The sequence below is a fragment of the Clupea harengus genome, chromosome 7, assembly GCF_900700415.2.
Source record: "Clupea harengus chromosome 7, Ch_v2.0.2, whole genome shotgun sequence".
NCBI lineage: Eukaryota > Metazoa > Chordata > Actinopteri > Clupeiformes > Clupeidae > Clupea > Clupea harengus.
The window spans coordinates 25612233-25630323 of NC_045158.1; the positions used below are offsets into that span (position 1 = coordinate 25612233).

At 46.1% G+C, this 18091-nt stretch overlaps 3 protein-coding genes across 3 annotated transcripts; 1 reads left to right on the forward strand and 2 right to left on the reverse strand.

Moving 5' to 3' along the window:
- Positions 1-259: 259 nt before the first annotated feature.
- Positions 260-3836, reverse strand: LOC116221138 (neurofilament medium polypeptide-like). The gene is made up of 5 exons (XM_042708320.1): positions 2650-3836; positions 1976-2100; positions 1321-1892; positions 797-1035; positions 260-730 (listed from the first exon to the last, which is right to left on the reverse strand). Exons 1-5 carry the CDS (start codon positions 3676-3678, stop codon positions 473-475), a joined length of 2223 nt encoding a protein of 740 aa, XP_042564254.1. The 5' UTR covers positions 3679-3836; the 3' UTR covers positions 260-472.
- Positions 3837-4813: 977 nt separating this feature from the next.
- On the forward strand, positions 4814-7531 carry LOC116220960 (neurofilament light polypeptide-like). The gene is made up of 4 exons (XM_042708119.1): positions 4814-5857; positions 6342-6466; positions 6678-7018; positions 7371-7531. The coding sequence occupies exons 1-4, from the start codon at positions 4832-4834 to the stop codon at positions 7529-7531; spliced, it is 1653 nt and encodes a 550-aa protein (XP_042564053.1). The 5' UTR covers positions 4814-4831.
- Positions 7532-8308: 777 nt separating this feature from the next.
- Positions 8309-17007, reverse strand: LOC116220961 (neurofilament medium polypeptide-like). The gene is made up of 7 exons (XM_042708120.1): positions 15807-17007; positions 15184-15308; positions 14803-15094; positions 14490-14676; positions 13713-14024; positions 13063-13283; positions 8309-8365 (listed from the first exon to the last, which is right to left on the reverse strand). The coding sequence occupies exons 1-7, from the start codon at positions 16974-16976 to the stop codon at positions 8309-8311; spliced, it is 2364 nt and encodes a 787-aa protein (XP_042564054.1). The 5' UTR covers positions 16977-17007.
- Between the last annotated feature and the right edge of the window lie 1084 nt (positions 17008-18091).

Below are 18091 nucleotides of genomic sequence, written 5' to 3' on the forward strand. Positions count from 1 at the left end.
GTAAACAGCAGTATTTGTGTTCTTATGTTACATGGCTGAGAGAGCGCCCAGCACGAGGCGCCTGTAAGGCAGGAAGCTTCAGCAGCGCAGCACAGCACAGCTGGAGGATCAGTGATGGATCACAATGGACCAGTGGCCAACCGTGGACACATTTGATGGAGTAGCACCTTTGGGACATGACTGTCAGTTTGACCCTTCCAGATTCATCTTTAGCTCTAACTCCTTATATACACATCTTCACCTCACCCTCTCTAAAGGCTGACCTTTCTCATGCCAGCATAGCACCAACTCAGTACTCACTCTCTTCTGAAGCTCTAAGGTCTCATAGTGTTTATGCATATTTGTTCTCATGTAGATCCTATCCCTGACATATGCCCAAACATCTCTCCTCCTTAACCATATTCAGCATTACATGCAGCTATAATCACTTGCTGTAGCTTGTCTTAGTAGTTTTGACTCGTAGTGTTACGTATTACTTCTCTTTCACCTCTTTAGAGGCTGGGGCAGTAGAGGCTGGGGCAGATGTCTTGGGGGTGGGTTTTTCCTCTTTGACCTCCACGGCTGCCTTGCTCTTGGCAGGCTTGGGGGCGACCTTCTCTCCGTTGGTGATGGTCTCTACGGTTTGGGTCAGAACCACCTCCTCTTTTGGGCTTCCAGCTGTCTGGGTGGGACTCTTCTGTTCTCCGTTGGTGACAGCTGCCTCTTCCTCCTCCTTCTCCTCCTCCTTCTCCTTCTCCTCCTGCTTCTGCTCAGCGTCTGCTGCCTCCTTTATCCCCTTCTTACCCTTCCCTGCCACTTTCTCTGTATCACCTTTCTTCTCCTCTTTCTCTGTGTCACTCTTCTTCTCTTCTCCTTCTGAATCACTCTTCTTCTCCTCTTTCTCTGTATCACTCTTCTTCTCCTCTCCCCCTGAATCACTCTTCTTCTCCTCTTTCTCTGTATCACTCTTCTTCTCCTCTCCTTCTGAATCACTCTTCTTCTCCTCTTTCTCTGTATCACTCTTCTTCTCCTCTTTCTCTGTATGACTCTTCTCCTCTTTCTCTACATCACTCTTCTTCCCCTCTCCTGAGTCACTCTTCTTCTCCTCTTTCTCTGTATCACTCTTCTTCTTCTCCTCTTTCTCTGTATGACTCTTCTTCTCCTCTTTCTCTGTATGACTCTTCTTCTCCTCTTTCTCTGAATCACTCTTCTTCTCCTCTTTCTCTACATCACTCTTCTTCTCCTCTCCTTTTGAGTCACTCTTCTTCTCCTCTTTCTCTGTATCACTCTTCTTCTCCTCTCCTTCGGAGTCACTCTTCTTCTCCTTTTTCTCTATATCGCTCTTCTTCTCCTCTCCTTCTGAATCACTCTTCTTCTTCTCCTCTCCTTCTGAGTCACTCTTCTTCTCCTTTTTCTCTATATCACTCTTCTTCTCCTCTCCTGAGTCACTCTTTTTCTCTTTCTCTCCTGACTCTTGTTCTTTATCATCCTGCTCCTCATCTTTAGATCCTTTGCTGGTTTCTTCCTCTTCCTCAGCATCTGCCTTCTCTTCCTCCTCTCCCTCCTCCTTATCCCCCTCTACTTTTTCTTCCTCCTCCCCTTCCTCTACTCTTTCTTCCTCCTCCTCATCACCCTCCTCCTCCTCTCCTGTAGGGGGTGTAGCACTCACTTTAGGCTGCTTGGAGGCAGCCACCTCTTCTTCCACAGCCTCCTGCTCTTCCTCATCCCCCTCCTCTTCCTCACCCCCCTCTGCCTGGAGCTCCTCCGCTACGGCGGCCAGTTCCTCGTTCAGGTCTGCCTGTTTGTCCTCTTTCTTTGCTTTGGAGGTCATTGGCTGACGGTATGGGAAGGCGGGACTTGGGTAGGAATCAACAAAACCCCTAAAGCGAGTCTCTTCACCCTCCAGAAGATTCCTGCACAGACACAAGAAGTTTGAGCATGGCTGTGTGCACGTGTGGCACGCGCTACTATCATATTATTCTGCAGACTGACTCACCTGTAGGCAGCGATCTCAGCATCCAGAGCCATCTTGACATTGAGCAGATCCTGGTATTCCCTGAGGTGGTGAGACATCTCCCTCTTCATTCCCTTCAGCTCGCTGTCCAGCTGATGGATCATATCCTGGGGAAGAAGGGAGAGGGAAGAAGGGGCTGCGTTAGAGGAGAGCAGGACAGGGTCAGAGTCTCATCACAAGCACATGTCATTGGCTAGAGTCTCATCACAAACACATCTCATTGGCTAGAGTCTCACCACAAACACATCTCATTGGCTAAGACCTGAGTACAGGCACTAGCAATGAGGCTCTGTGGATGTTTGTTATTGGCTGATATCTCACACTTGTTTAGTACTGCAAGAAACACACTTTGCCACCAAATTCAGACCTATTAGTTATGAAGACTGTATATATTGAGATACTTCTTACTAATTAAGTTTATGCTGTTTTAATTAAACTAACTGTGTATGAAATCCTATGTGTACAAGACAAAAACTGAAGGAAAATTGTGATCTTCTTTGGCACTTAATGATTCACATACATGCATGTTTGTTAATTTGTCCATTTTCATACTTATATGCAGTCTGCATTTTTGCATGGAGCTTGCATGCAACAGGATCGTATTTATATATTTACCATGACGAATTTACAATAATTATCGCTCAACCGAAACTAACCTGGTAGCTGCCTAGGTCGTTGTTATGACGGTCTTCAGTGTCATTCAGCTGTCTGTCCAGGGAGTCCTTCGTGCCATGGAGAGCCTCCAGTTCGACATTCTTCACCTGCAACTGCCGGCGATAATCTGCGATCTCATCCCGAACAGATTTGATCGCGTCCTTGTTCTGATCTGCCGCGTCCGAAAGTTTGGCATAGCGGCACTGGAACACCTCTTCCGCTTGATGCAGGTTTTGTGAGGAGAGGCCGTCCAGTTGCGCGCGGATTTCCCGGAGCGCGGATGTGATGTCCGTTTTACTGAACTCCCTCATATCCACAGGCACCTGCGCCTCCTGGAGCTGAGCAAGGAGTTCGCCGACCTCCTCTTCGTGGTTACTGCGCAGGAAGTCTGCTTCATCCAAGAGAGACTGAACTTTTTTCTCCAGGTCCGATTTAATCAGAACCGAGTTTTCTTTTTCCTGATTCAGTTCCCGGATTGCAATCTCCGTTTTTTCTCTAAGGCGTGCTTCATCCTCATAGCGATTTTTCAGACGGTGAATGTCTTCTTCGATGTTATCTGCATCAACAATGATCTGAGCCTTCTCTCTGTGCAGCTGCTCTAGCGTGGAACGGAGTTCACTCAGCTCTTGGTCGAATGCATCACTAAGTTTTGACTGCGTGAACTTTCTCTGCCGGAGTTCTTGAATTTCAGTCTCCAGCAGTTTATTCTGCTCTTCCAGATAACGGACTTTATCAATATAACTGACGAATCGGTCATTCAGCCCTTGAAGCTGTTCCTTCTCGTTGTTGCGCGCGTGGTCGGCATTGAGCGCGGATGAGAGTTCTAGGCTGCCTGGCGTGGCTAAGACTGCTGCGGACGCGCTCGTGTATGCCCTGCTTGCTGGCACGTTGGTGGCTCTTTTGTAGGACATGGACGTGGAGCCGGGGGCTCTCTGAGACCAGGAGTAAGACCTGAGGCTGGCAGATGGGGAGGCGCGGATGCCCCGTGTCTCGAGCATTCTTCTGCGGGATGAAGCCCCTATGACATCCATTGTGCAGCTCCCGGTGTGCGTGCTCTCGGTGTGCCGGTGTGTCCTGAACAGAAGGCAAGTGGAAGACTGCGGTGAGATTGTGGAGATGTGGTGGACTGGTGCTCCGCTGTATTTATAGTCCTGCCCCTGCTTCCATTCATAAATCAATAGAGTGCAGGGGAGGGGCTCTTTTCAGGATGGAGAGCTGATGAAGACAATCCCAGATGGCTGTCTGTAGGTGTCATGACAACACACTTTTTTGTACTATAGTACACCACAGAACATGTAGCATGGAGCTGTCTTGAGGCATATAGCTGAATTTCATATTTACTGTATTTCATTTTATATTACATATTTTATGTGTTAGAGGTGTCATACATTTTTCTTTTCTTTTCAATGCAACACTAAACTTAGCAAAAATAGAGGATACAGCAACACATAATATATAAATTTGGCAAAGTTTCTAGTTGTCTGTGTTTTTTAGCTTATTGTACATTGAGTGATGAAGTAGTTAAATAGAAGAGAGCAAATGCTATAGTTATGGCAGCATGAATCCCTTTTGGGTGAAGTATGAAGTGTTTTGGTTGTTGTAGTGCATTTTGCACCAAAGGTTAACTGATTTGCTGAGGTGTGTGTCTGTAAAGCCCACTGTGTGAAGAGTTTTGAAAAAATGCTCGATAGGGCATGAATCATGGTTTCTTCCAACTTCAAATACTCCTTCGCTGGACTCAATGACCTCCTGCAGTTTCTGCTTCTTCCTCTTTATTGCCTCTCTCCACTCCTTCATTTTTCTTTCTCCTCCCTCTCTCTCTCTCTTTCCTCTTCTCTCCCTCTCTCTCCTCCCTCTACCTCTCTCTCCCTCTCTCTCTCTCTCTCTCTCTCTCTCTCTCCTACCTCCCTGCTTGTAAACTGTGGGAGTGAACACCCCAGTGGATGGGATGCTGCTGACGCTCAGAGTGGGTGAAAAAAAACGGCCTGTCACTGTCAGGTCACAGTCACATCCTGACTGCAGCTATAAAACGCCCCGATGCTGCAGCCCCAGAGCCACAGACGCTCTCAGCAGCCGTCTGCGTTCATCTCTCCCGGCTCTCCTCTTAGTCTCACTGTACTGCTCTCCTGTTCTCTCTCTCTCATCCTCTCTTGTGTCTCTCTCGTCTGATCTCTTGATTCTGCGATGGCTTCTCTCGGCTACGATTCTTTCTTCCCGGCCAGCCACCGCCGGAGAGTGCAGGTGCGCAGCGGTTGGGGGGGTGGAGGCTACGGGGGCTCGTCTCGCTCCCGCTCCGTCTTCACCTCCTACTCCTCTCCCATGTCCCGTGCCGCTCCCCACTACTCTCTGGCTGTGTCTCCCATGGCGGCCGACTTGGAGATGAGCAAGGTGGCGCAGGTGAGCTCGGAGATGATGGCGGTGCGCACGGCGGAGAAGACGCAGCTGCAGGACCTGAACGACCGCTTCGCTGGCTTCATCGAGCGTGTGCACCATCTAGAGCTGCAGAACCGCGCGCTGGAGTCCGAGCTGCAGGTTCTACGTCAGTGCCACGGGGAACCATCCGGCCTGCGCTCCATCTACGAGCAGGAGGTGCGGCAGCTGCGCGCAGCAGTGGAGGAGGCGTGCGGGGAACGGCAGGCCGCGCAGGAGCGCAGGCATCAGCTGGAAGAGGCGCTGCGTGCCCTGCAGGGCCGCTACGAAGAGGAGGTGCTGGCACGTGAGGACTCGGAGGGCCGGCTGGCGGAGGTGCGTAAGGGGGCGGATGAGACAGCCCTGGGCCGGGCCGAGGAGGAGAAGCGTCTGGACACGCTGCTGGACGAGCTGGCCTTCCTCAAGCGGCTCCATGAGGGGGAGATCACTGAGCTGCAGGCCCAGATGCACTACAGCGCGCAGGTCTCCGTGGAGATGAAGGTGGTGAAACCGGACCTGTCGGCAGCACTGCGGGACATCCGGACCCAGTACGAGCGCCTGACTCAGCAGAACATGCAGTCCGCCGAAGAGTGGTACCGCACCAAGGTCGGCTCCATGGCCGACACCACGGCTCGCCACTCGGACGACATCCGCCTGGCCCGAGACGAGGCGGGCGAGTTCAGGCGCCTGCTGAAAGCCCGAGACCTGGAGATCCAGGCCTGCCAGAGCCTCAACCAGGCGCTGGAGAGACAGCTGCAGGAGGTGGAGGACAAGCAGAGCGACGAGATCGCCAGCATGCAGGTAGGAACCGCTACACACAATCATAATAACCTCAGCAGATATGTAAACATGCAGGTAGAACCGCTACACACACATGCATAATAACCTCAGCAGATATGTAAACATGCAGGTAGAACCACTACACACACATGCATAATAACCTCAGCAGACATGTAAACATGCAGGTAGAACCACTAAAGACTGACAGTGTTGAGACCACTGCAGACAGCCAGTGACTCACCTGTAGCCATAAATGTTGATATGCAGTCAGTACAGTTGTGTTTGTGTATGTGTGTGTGTGTGTGTGTGTGTGTGTGTGTGTGTGTGTGTGTCTATATATGTGTGTGTGTGTGTGGTGTGTGATATGGGGGGTAAACACCTGGTCCTGAAAGAGAGCCAGTAGATTTGTGTGTGAAGCTTTTTGCTCTTAATCTCTCCTTTCCCATTACTACCATGTCTCCTTCTCCATCTCTGTTCATCCCCCTCTCCTCTGTCTCCCCACCAGGACTTGATTGGCCAACTTGAGGACGAGCTGAGGACCATAAAGAACGAGATGGCACGCTACCTGAAAGAATACCAGGACCTGCTGAATGTCAAGATGGCTCTGGACATTGAGATCGCCGCCTACAGGTCAGTGGTCTCCAACGCGACAAAGTCAGTCATGTCCCAGTGCCTCTCATAGGGAGATAGATACTCTTACAGTGCAGGACAAATGCAAGGTCCATGCGAATGTTCTAGAAGTCTTTTAAACAACCAGTCAAAACCCAGAAGCTCTGCAGATTGTTCCATGTGAATGTTCTAGAAGTCTGCTGTCTCTGAGTGTTCTCTGTGTGGCCTACAGGAAGCTGCTGGAGGGGGAGGAGACACGTTTCAACGTGGGCGGAGTCGGGGGCATGTCCAGCGTCTTCTCACACACCATCTCCTCCACCCCGTCCTTTGGGCGCCCCGTCTTCTCTGTGCAGTCCAGCCTGACTTCTGGCACCCCCTATCTGCTGGGAACGCGCCTCCTCAGCTCCTCCTCCTTCAGCGACGACATGTTGACCTCCAGCACGGCCCAAAAGGCAAGGGCCAGCCCAGCAAAGGAGGAGGAGGAAGAGGAGGAGAAGGGAGAGGAGGAGGGAGAAGGTGATGAAGAAGAGAAACAGGAGGGAGAAGTGGAAGAAGAGAAGGAGGAAGGAGAGAGTGAGTGAAAAAAAACACCACACACACCATACACACTATACACACACCACACACACTATACACACCACACACACCATACACACACCACACACACCACACAAACTATACACACACCACACACACTATACACACTATACACACACCACACAAACTATACACACCACACACACCATACACAGAACTGTGAGTGGGATGCTGACACATCAGACTCCATCACTGCCCCACAGGTGACCTCATGCTGTGTTTCCATAATATTTATTTCATTACTATTGTGTGAACTAACAAACACCATCATGTTAAGTCTGATAGTCACAAATAATGAGGTGAAATGACTTTGTGTGTCTTTTCCCAGCAGAGGAAGCGGAAGCAGGCGAAGAGGAAGAGGAGGTAGAGGGAGAAGAGGAGGGAGGAGAGAAGGAGGGAGGAGAGGAGAAAGGTGAAGAGGAGAAAGGAGGGGACGGAGAGAGCAAAGAGGAGGAAAAGAAGACTGACTCCAAACCAAAGGAAAAGTAGAGAGAATGTATCCAGACCCCAGGTGCTAAGTGACACACACACACACACACACACCTCAAACACACACAGATCAATCCGTGTGTTTGTGTGACATGTAGACACATACACACACACACACACACACACACTCACACACAGCACTGCATACACACACAACATACACATCACAAACACACCACATGCACACACACACACACACACACACACACACCACACACACACACACACACACACACACACACACACACACACACACACACACACACACACACACACACACACACACAGCTCCAACTCCAAATGTGGTATGAGCAACATGGCCGTAAGCAAGACCCCATCCAGGAGCAGTCCTGAGAGCGCATGGGCACAAGGCTGGCGCAGTGTGTGTTTTATTTGTGTAAGCCACGAGTGTGTGACTGGGACTGTTTTTATTTCTGTAAGCAACGAGTGTATTTTTATTTGTGTAAAGAAGCTAAGCGATCCCCTAACAATGCCGTTAGCTTACGAGTCTGGAGCCCAAACCTGCCTGTAACCTTGAACCAAGTGTGCTTATGACCCTGATGATCCAGATGCCTTAGACGCTCCACAGAGGAACACAATGGTGGACAAATAAACTCTTAATCTGCTGAACCTCACTTTGCTCTGAGTGTCATTTTGAAATGACGCCTGAATCCTGTGCTTCCACCAGCACACTGGCATCACAGCAGCTGAACCGCGACACACAGCACAGCACACTGGCATCACAGCAGCTGAACCGCGACACACAGCACACTGGCATCACAGCAGCTGAATGTGGCAGGGCCTCAGTTTAGAGGCTGCTTTGCCTCTGGTCCCCTGCAGAAGAACACAGGGCTCTCAGAAGAGACAGAGAGGAGATCAAACACGCTCTCAGCACCGAAGGAAACTAGCACAGACTCTCAGCACAGACAGAAACGGGCACTTACTTTAGAGAACACAGATACTCACTTTAAAGAACACGGATATTCACTTTAGAGAACACAGACACTCTCTTTAAAGAATAAAAACACTCCCTTTAAAGAATAAAGACACTCACTTTAAAAAACACAGACACTCACTTTTAAGAACACAGGTACTCGCTTCAAAGAACAAAGATATTCACTTCAAAGTATACGGATATTCACTTTAAAGAATACATATATTCACTTTAAAGAATACGGATATTCACTTTAAAGAATACATATATTCACAGATACAGGTACAGTATGTACTCATATAACATCTATAGCACTTTATTTTAAGGATCATGTGTTAGCCATTGACACGCAACTAATATAGGTCTGTCCAAAACGGTCTGTGTTAAGCATGATTAATCAGTTTTTACACATGTATTCACCAATTTCTTATTCATGTATTCCAGGCATATTCTTAATAACAACCTGGTTGGTCTCAATCTAAACTTACTGATATATAGCTACAATCAAAAAAGAAAGTTTATAGTGAAAGCAGACCTAGTAGTATCAAAGCGCTTTTTTCACCACCTTGGGGCCATCTAAGGTCGTGGCAGAGTCAGAAACACTTCGTGAATCGTGACTTGCAGAAAGAGAGCCAGGCAGTGTCACTACCAATGCTGAAAAGGGCGTAGGTTTGCATATAGTCAAGACAAGTTTGGGAAAGACAAATATTTTGTTAATTTGAATTGCCTGTTAGAAAAAATAATGCCGGACAGTGTCCCTACCATGTGCATACACTATATATCAGTGTTTCTCAACTGCTGGGCCGCTAAAATGTTTCAAGTTGAAGGTAATTTTGAACGAAGAACTGATTTTAAACGCAATATAAAATGTATAAATAGTAGGGCTGTCAGCGTTGACGCGTTAATCTATGCGATTAATGCGGCCGCGATTAACGCGATCAAATATTTTAACGCAATTAACGCAACTTTAAAAATAAAATAAAAAATGAATGCCTTCATTTGGATAGGACATGAAGTTATGACACGAAGCGAGGCGGATAAGAGGTGGGGAGAGCATTGGGAAATTACATCAGGCCAGACTTGAACCTGTGTCCCCTCGAGCAATGTAGCCCGTAAGTAGGGGGCTTGACCTACCATTTTATGGGAGCGATGAGGGACAGGTGGGGCTTGAATAGCCCCCCTTGTTCAAAGTGGGGAATGACAGAAAAAGTTTGAGAACCACTGCGGTAGTTGAAGATGGAGAGAGCTGAGGGATTGTTGGGCGGAAAGTCTCTGTTTAAGAGCCAAAATGAGGGAACAATCGACAAAACTAAAGTTGTATGTAGCATTTGTCAAGCTGAATTTAGCTATCACCTTAATGCAAAGCACCCGACAGAAAGCAGTCCAAGATTAGATGATCGCCAACCCATACTCCACGACTTCTCTAGGAAAAAAACTAGACCAGTCCGTGAAAAGGTTACCATTTGGGATGCCAGTGACTGTCGGCCCATCAACATAGTTGAGGACAGTGGGCTGGTTGAGGTGATTCGAATTGCTTCAGGGGAAATTCTTACAGTTTACCGTTGAGGGGCACCATTGTGTTAAAAAAAATACAATTAAACAACAGTGTCTAAAATACACGCTGTCTGAAGTGATTACTTGTTTATTTATAAGATTTAGTCTTAAGAAAAAAAAAAACTTTTAATCGCGATTAATTAATTTCAAAATGTGCGATTAATTAGTTAATTTTTTTTAATCGATTGACAGCCCTAATAAATAGGCATAACAGACAGGTCATGTAAACAATATCCTATCTTGTTCAAACTTTACAGCGTCATTAGGTTGAGATACTCAGTTAAGCCAATGTTCTACTATGTGGCGATATTAGCGGGAAAATGGATACGTTTCTCACGCGAAGGAATGACAACACTGGTAATGTCATACTAACGAAAACTACTAAAATTCAGCGTAAATACAACCCTGATTATATTAGATTTGGTTTTGTGAATGGAGGTGACGACGTTGAGCCCAGAGCACAGTCTGTCCAGTACGGTTTAATGCTGTCGAATGAGGCGCTCAAACCTTCAAAGTTGAAGCAACATTTGGAGATGCGACATCCAGCACTGAAAAGCCGTTGGAATATTTCAAAAGAAAAGAAAACGGACTTCAAATACAAAACAATGCTCATCTCCATCTCTGGCACGATGATGCACAATATATTGCAGCAACAGATTAAAATAATTATTTGAATTATTTGAACCTATTTATTTGAACATTATTTGAACCTATTTGCTTGCATGTCTGAATCAAAGCCCATTTTAATTAGGCCTAGCTGAGTGGTCTTGATTGCATGTTTAATCACTTGTTTTGAATGCATGGGTCTATTCTAGTTTTATTTACTTGCTTGTTTGCTGTGCACAAATAGGCCTAGGCCTACTGCAAATCAATTCCTTTGTTTCAAAACTCTTTGGGGTAATACATCCCTTTTGGTTCTTTGGTTTTATGTTGTTTTCTGGTGCACAATACAATTTTCTAGAGTTAGATGTTCTTGTATTCATTTTTAGGCTCACACCTGTAGCAGGTGCTGATGTTGCTTTTTGTGATACATAACAATCGCTTATTAATTAGAATGGAATATAGATTAGCTAAAATAAGTGGGGTGTGTGTTGGGCCCCACCCTGTTACAAATACGAATAGGTGGGCTTTGGAGTAGAAAAGGTTGAGAACCCCTGCTATATACTATACAGGAAGCCAAATGACTTGAGGTTAATGTCATGTGTTTTTTAAAGAATGGAGTTAAAGGCCTCTGTGTGTTTCAGGGTTTCTCTGTGTCTCCGTCTGCCCCAAACAGATACACTGCTGGATGGCTGGAAGCTCCTTGACATTGACTAAGCTTGCAAATCATCCGCGTAACATCTGCATAACGTTTGCGTAACGTCTGCGTTACGTCTGCATGAAGTCTGCAAGGCTGCAATGACAAGAATAAGGAGAAGGGGTGACCAGAGCCTTGGGAAAAGACAGGAATTGATAGTTCATGTAGTATATGCCTGTTACTGTACCTCCATGTCACAATGATGTAGAAACACTAACTACTATCAGCTGATATTGCTTTGAAGAATAGAACAAATTGCAATAATGTTGTCTTTCTAAAACCTTACATGACCTTGATTTTGTTTGTGTAAATATTGACCACGTGTGTTTATTTTTATGAATCTTTAATGCAGTTTTAAGTTTCAAAATGGTTTAACTTTTGTTCATGTCACCAACAAGACCACCTTGTGGTGTCACAACACAGAGATCTGTCAGAGACTGATGAAGGCTTAAGGCTCTTAAAGACTGTCTCTTTGGATGGGTGTGGAAGGGTACTTTGGATGTACTGATGTCCAAAGAAATAGTGTCTTGTAAACAGTATTTTGAAATAAAGATTTCATAATCATACATACTTGATTTGATCTTTTTTACATTGTCATTAGAACACTACCAGACTTTACTTTAGAACAGGAAATATGTTTTGAATGAACAATAGCATATTTAATGTGTACTGGATCAGTAATGGTACATTATTGCGGTATATATTATTGAGGTATAACTGTTTTTGAAGTGTGCTCATTGTTATCAAGTTGTCATGGTATGAAGTTTGCCAGAAGGAATACTTATTCTACAACTGTTTTGCAACTATAACTAACATATTCAGACAGTATATTAAGAGGCTATACACTTTTTATTTTGATTATTACTATATATCAGTGAGTTTAGATTGAGACCAACTAGGTTGTTATTAAGGATATGCCAGCAATAAATGACCTATTCAGAATAAGAACTTGGTAAATACAGGTGATTAATCATGCTTACCGCAGGCCTTATTGGGCACTGATACAGACATATATCAGCTGCACGTTAATTGCTAACACACCATCCTTCAAACACAGTGTTACCCATCTATAGATACACCAGTAACAGCTACACGTGGATGCACATGTCATTTCTGGACAGGCCCCACACAGAGAGACCTTTTGGAAAGGAGTCCACACCCAAAGGAAGTGAAGAGAGCTCACACGATGCTGGGAGGTTTGTATTGCTTTTATTGAGGCTATATATATATATATATATAAGACATATTGCTTTGGAGTTGTAAACAGCAGTATTTGTGTTCTTATGTTACATGGCTGAGAGAGCGCCCAGCACGAGGCGCCTGTAAGGCAGGAAGCTTTAGCAGCGCAGCACAGCACAGCTGGAGGATCAGTGCAGGATCACAATGGACCAGTGGCCAACCGTGGACACATTTGATGGAGTAGCACCTTTGGGACATGACTGTCAGTTTGAGCCTTCCAGATTCATCTTTAGCTCTAACTCTTTCTATACACATCTTCACCTCACCCTCTCTAAAGGCTGACCTTTCTCATGCCAGCATAGCACCAACTCAGTACTCACTCTCTTCTGAAGCTCTAAGGTCTCATAGTGTTCATGCATATTTGTTCTCATGTAGATCCTATCCCTGACATATGCCCAAACATCTCTCCTCCTTAACCATCTTCAGCATTACAAGCAGCTATAATCACTTGCTGTAGCTTGTCTTAGTAGTTTTGACTCGTAGTGTTACTTATTACTTCTCTTTCACCTCTTTAGAGGCTGGGGCAGTAGAGGCTGGGGCAAATGTCGTGGCTGCTTTCTTGGGGGTGGGTTTTTCCTCTTTGACCTCCACGGCTGCCTTGCTCTTGGCAGGCTTGGGGGCGACCTTCTCTCCGTTGGTGATGGTCTCTACGGTTTGGGTCAGGACCACCTCCTCCTTTGGGCTTCCAGCTGTCTGGGTGGGACTCTTCTGTTCTCCGTTGGTGACAGCTGCCTCCTCCTTCTCCTCCTCCTTCTCCTTCTCCTTCTCCTCCTTCTTCTGCTCAGCGTCTGCTGCCTCCTTTATCCCCTTCTTTCCCTTCCCTGCCACTTTCTCTGTCTCACCATTCTTCTCCTCTTTCTCTGTATCACTCTTTTTCTCTTCTCCTTCTGAATCACTCTTTTTCTCCTCTTTCTCTGTATGACTCTTCTTCTCCTCTTTCTCTATATCACTCTTCTTCTCCTCACCTTCTGAATCACTCTTCTTCTCTTTCTCTGTATCATTCTTCTTCTCCTCTCCTTCTGAACCACTGTTCTTCTCTTCTTTCTCTATATCACTCTTTTTCTCCTCTCCTTCTGAATCACTCTTCTTCAACTCTTTCTCTCTATCACTCTTCTCTCCTTTTGAATCACTCTTCTTCTCCACTCCCTGTGAATCACTCTTCTTCTCTTCTTTCTCTATATCACTCTTTTTCTCCTCTCCTTTTGAATCACTCTTCTTCTCCTCTCCATTTGAATCACTCTTTTTCTCCTCTTTCTCTGTATCACTCTTCTTCTCCTCTTTCTCTGTATCACTCTTCTTCTCTCCTTCTGAATCACTCTTCTTCTCCTCTCCTTCTAAATCACTCTTCTTCTCCTCTCCCTTTGAATCACTCTTCTTCTCCTCTTTCTCTGTATCAGTCTTCTTCTCCTCTCCCTTTGTATCACTCTTATTATCCTCTTTCTCTATATCACTCTTCTTCTCCTCTTTCTCTATATCACTCTTCTTCTCTTTCTCTATATCACTCTTCTTCTCCTCTCCCTTTGTATCACTCTTCTTCTCCTCTTTCTCTACATCACTCTTCTTCTCCTCTCCTTTTGGATCACTCTTCTTCTTCTCTTTCTCTGTATCACTCTTCTTCTCCTCTCGTTCTGAATCACTCTTTTTCTCCTCTCCTTTTGGATCACTCTTCTTCTTCTCTTTATCTGTATCACTCTTCTTCTCCTGTCCTTCTAAATCACTCTTCTTCTCCTCTTTCTCTGTATCACTCTTCTTCTCCTCTTTCTTTATATCACTCTTCTTCTCTTCTTTCTCTATATCACTCTTTTTCTCCTCTCCTTCTGTATCACTCTTCTTCTCCTGTCCTTCTAAATCACTCTTCTTCTCCTCTTTCTCTGTATCACTCTTCTTCTCCTCTTTCTCTGTATCACTCTTCTTCTCCTCTTTCTTTATATCACTCTTCTTCTCCTCTCGTTCTGAATCACTCTTTTTCTCCTCTCCTTCTGAATCACTCTTTTTCTCTTTCTCTCCTGACTCTTGTACTTTATCATCCTGCTCCTCATCCTTAGGTCTTTTGCTGTTTTTTTCCTCTTCCTCAGCAGCTGCCTTCTCTCCCTCCTCATCTCCTTCCTCTTCCTCTACCCCCTCTTCTTCCTGCTTCTTCTCTGCCTCCTGTTGTTCAGTGTCAGTCTTATGGGCTTTGGAACTGCTCAGTTCAGTTTCCTCAATCTCTGACTCTTCCTCCTCTGCCTCCTCCTTATCCCCCTCTACTTCTTCTTCCTCCTCCTCTTCCTCTCCTGTAGGGAGTGTAGCACTCACTTTTGGCTGCTTGGAGGCAGCCACCTCTTCTTCCACAGCCTCCTGCTCTTCCTCATCCCCCTCCTCTTCCTCACCCCCCTCTGCCTGAAGCTCCTCTGCTACGGCGGCCAGGTCCTCGTTCAGGTCTGCCTGATTGTCCTCTTTCTTTGCTTTGGAGGTCATTGGCTGACGGTATGGGAAGGCGGGACTTGGGTATGAATCAACAAATCCCCTAAAGCGAGTCTCTTCACCCTCCAGAAGATTCCTGCACAGACACAAGAAGTGTGAGCATGGCTGTGTGCAGGTGTGGCACGTGCTACATGGAATATCATATTATTCTGCAGACTGACTCACCTGTAGGCAGCGATCTCAGCATCCAGAGCCATCTTGACATTGAGCAGATCCTGGTATTCCCTGAGGTGGTGAGACATCTCCCTCTTCATTCCCTTCAGCTCGCTGTCCAGCTGATGGATCATCTCCTGGGGAAGAAGGGAGAGGGAAGAAGGGGCTGCGTTAGAGTAGAGCTGGACAGGGTCAGAGTCTCATCACAAACACATCTCATTGGCTAAGACCTGAGTGCAGGCACTATAGAGTGCAGGCTTTATGGATGTTTGTTATTTGCTGAAATCTTACACTTGTTTAGCAAAAATACTGCAACAAACACACTTTGCCACCAAATTCAGACCCATTTGTTATAAAGACTGTAAAAGATATTGAGATACTTCTTACAAATGAGGTTTATGCTGTTTTAATTAAACTAACTGTGTGTGTACTCCTATGTGTACAAGACAAAAACTGAAGGAAAATTGTAATATTCTTCTTTGGCACCTAATGATTCACATACATGCATGTTTGTTAATTTGCCATTTTAATACTTTTTGCAGTCTGCATTTTTGCATGGAGCTTGCATGGAACAGGATCGTATTTATATATTTACCATGACGATTTACAATAATTATCACTCAACCGAAACTAACCTGGTAGCTGACTAGGTCGTTGTTATGCCGGTCCTCAATGTCATTCAGCTGTCTGTCCAGGGAGTCCTTCGTGCCACGGAGAGCCTCCAGTTCGACATTCTTCACCTGCAGCTGCCTGCGATAATCTGCGATCTCATCCCGAACAGATTTGATCGCGTCCTTGTTCTGATCTGCTGCGTCCGAAAGTTTGGCGTAGCGGCACTGGAACACCTCTTCCGCTTGCTGTAGGTTTTGTGAGGAGAAGCCGTCCAGTTGCGCGCGGATTTCCCGGAGCGCGGAGGTGATGTCCGTTTTACTGAACTCCCTCATATCCACAGGCACCTGCGCCTCCTGGAGCTGAGCAAGGAGTTCGCCGACCTCCACTGCGTGGTTACTGCGCAGGAAGTCTGCTTCATCCAAGAGAGACTGAACTTTTTTCTCCAGGTCCGATTTAATCAGAACCGAGTCGTCTTTTTCCTTCTTCAGTTCCCGGATTGCAATCTCCGTTTTTTCTCTAAATCGTGCTTCATCCTCATAGCGATTTTTCAGACGGTGAATGTCTTCTTCGATGTTATCTGCATCAACAATGATTTGAGCTTTCTCTCTGTGCAGCTGCTCCAGCGTGGAACGGAGTTCACTCAGCTCTTGATCTAATGCATCACTAAGTTTTGACTGCGTGAACTTTCTCTGCCGGAGTTCTTGAATTTCAGTCTCCAGCAGTTTATTCTGCTCCTCCAGATAACGGACCTTATCGATATAACTGGCGAATCGGTCATTCAGCCCTTGAAGCTGTTCCTTCTCGTTGTTGCGCGCGTGGTCGGCATTGAGCGCGGTTGAGAGCTCTAGGCTGCCTGGCGAGGCTAAGACTGCTGCGGACGCGCTCGTGTATGCCCTGCTTGCTGGCACGTTGGTGGTTCTTTTGTAGGACATGGACGTGGAGCCGGGGGCTCTCTGAGACCAGGAGTGCGACCTGAGGCTGGCAGATGGGGAGGCGCGGATGACCCGTGTCTCGAGCACTGTTCTGCGGGATGAAGCCCCTATGACATCCATTGTGCAGCTCCCTGTGTGCGTGCTCTCGGTGTGCCGGTGTGTCCTGAACAGAAGGCAAGTGGAAGACTGCGTTGAGATTGTGGAGATTGTGGTGGATTGCTGCCCCGCTGTATTTATAGTCCTGCCGCTGCGTCCCTCCATAAATCAATAGAGTGCAGGGGAGGGGCTCTTTTCAGGATGGAGAGCTGATGAAGACAATCCCAGATAGCTGACTGTTATTATGTGAATGGGAAACAACTATAGTCATCTCAAAACATTTCATCCTTTCATCTCTTACAAAATGTGTATTTCATTGAGCAGCAAAAGTATGAAAACACACAAACTCTTAAATAACACATTTGATGAAACACAATTATTCAGAGTTACTTCAGGAAAATGAAGCGTCCGTGGCGAAGTGTATCCGATTCAATGAACTGACACAGGATGACAAAGCTCACTGCCCAGAAACACCATGCCCGTGAAGTCCGACTGAGATGTTGCATTAAGAAACCTGAGTGAATGAATGAAGTTTGGAATGTAACAATGGCCATAAAAAGCTTTGGGAAAAAATGGTGGCTCAAAATGGATGGCATATTTGGACATACTAATTGATGATAGTCTCCATCAATGACCTATAAACACAATAAATCTAACCTGTTTTACTGTCTGAGCAATACATCTCATTTCTATTTGTCTCAGTGACTCTACATCTCATTTATATTTGTCTTAGTGACTCTCAGGGCGTTTAAGCATGCGTGTGGATTGAAGTAACACCTTACCGGTATTTTATATGTATTTATTTTATGTGTTTGAAATTAATTATGTTTGTATGTGTTGTAAATCATTTTGCAGCAGGTGTGATTGAAGAGGCAGAATAGGGCAAAAGCAGCAGACAGTGGGTGGTTTGTTGGTGTGAGTGGGGTTGTGTTATAGATAATGCCCCAGTGTGTTATGGGTAATGGCCCGGTGTGTTATGGATAATGCCCCAGTGTGTTATGGGTAATGGCCCGGTGTGTTATGGATAATGCCCCGGTGTGTTATGGGTAATGGCCTGGTGTGTTATGGGTAATGCCCTGGTGTGTTATGGGTAATGGCCCGGTGTGTTATGGGTAATGGCCCGGTGTGTTATGGGTAATACCCCAGTGTAGTTGTCCATGTGTATTTGCGTCTTTGTCCACCACTGCCCTGTGTGTCATGTCTGCATAATAAGACCCCTACCCGCTTGTCATCGGGGTATCAGTGTCTGTGTGCCTGTGTTTCATTGATGGAAAAGACAC

Excerpts from the sequence above, each read along its gene's own strand:
- LOC116221138 (XM_042708320.1), bottom strand. The coding sequence starts at position 3,678 with ATGGATGTCATAGGGGCTTCATCCCGCAGAAGAATGCTCGAGACACGG. Across the intron at positions 1,036-1,320 it reads AGAAGGAGAGGAGAAGAAGA|AGGAGAAGAGTCATACAGAG; the intron begins GCGATATAGAGA and ends ATGTAGAGAAAG. Across the intron at positions 731-796 it reads AGAAAGGTGATACAGAGAAA|GAGAAGGAGGAGGAGAAGGA; the intron begins GTGGCAGGGAAG and ends CAGGAGGAGAAG.
- LOC116220960 (XM_042708119.1), top strand. The coding sequence starts at position 4,832 with ATGGCTTCTCTCGGCTACGATTCTTTCTTCCCGGCCAGCCACCGCCGG. Across the intron at positions 5,858-6,341 it reads ACGAGATCGCCAGCATGCAG|GACTTGATTGGCCAACTTGA; the intron begins GTAGGAACCGCT and ends TCTCCCCACCAG. Across the intron at positions 7,019-7,370 it reads AGAGAAGGAGGAAGGAGAGA|CAGAGGAAGCGGAAGCAGGC; the intron begins GTGAGTGAAAAA and ends GTCTTTTCCCAG.
- LOC116220961 (XM_042708120.1), bottom strand. The coding sequence starts at position 16,976 with ATGGAGGGACGCAGCGGCAGGACTATAAATACAGCGGGGCAGCAATCC. Across the intron at positions 14,677-14,802 it reads AAGAGGAGGAGGAAGAAGAA|GGGGTAGAGGAAGAGGAAGG; the intron begins GTAGAGGGGGAT and ends CAGGAAGAAGAG. Across the intron at positions 14,025-14,489 it reads AGAACGAGAGGAGAAGAAGA|AGAAAGAGGAGAAGAAGAGT; the intron begins GTGATATAAAGA and ends AGAGTGATATAG.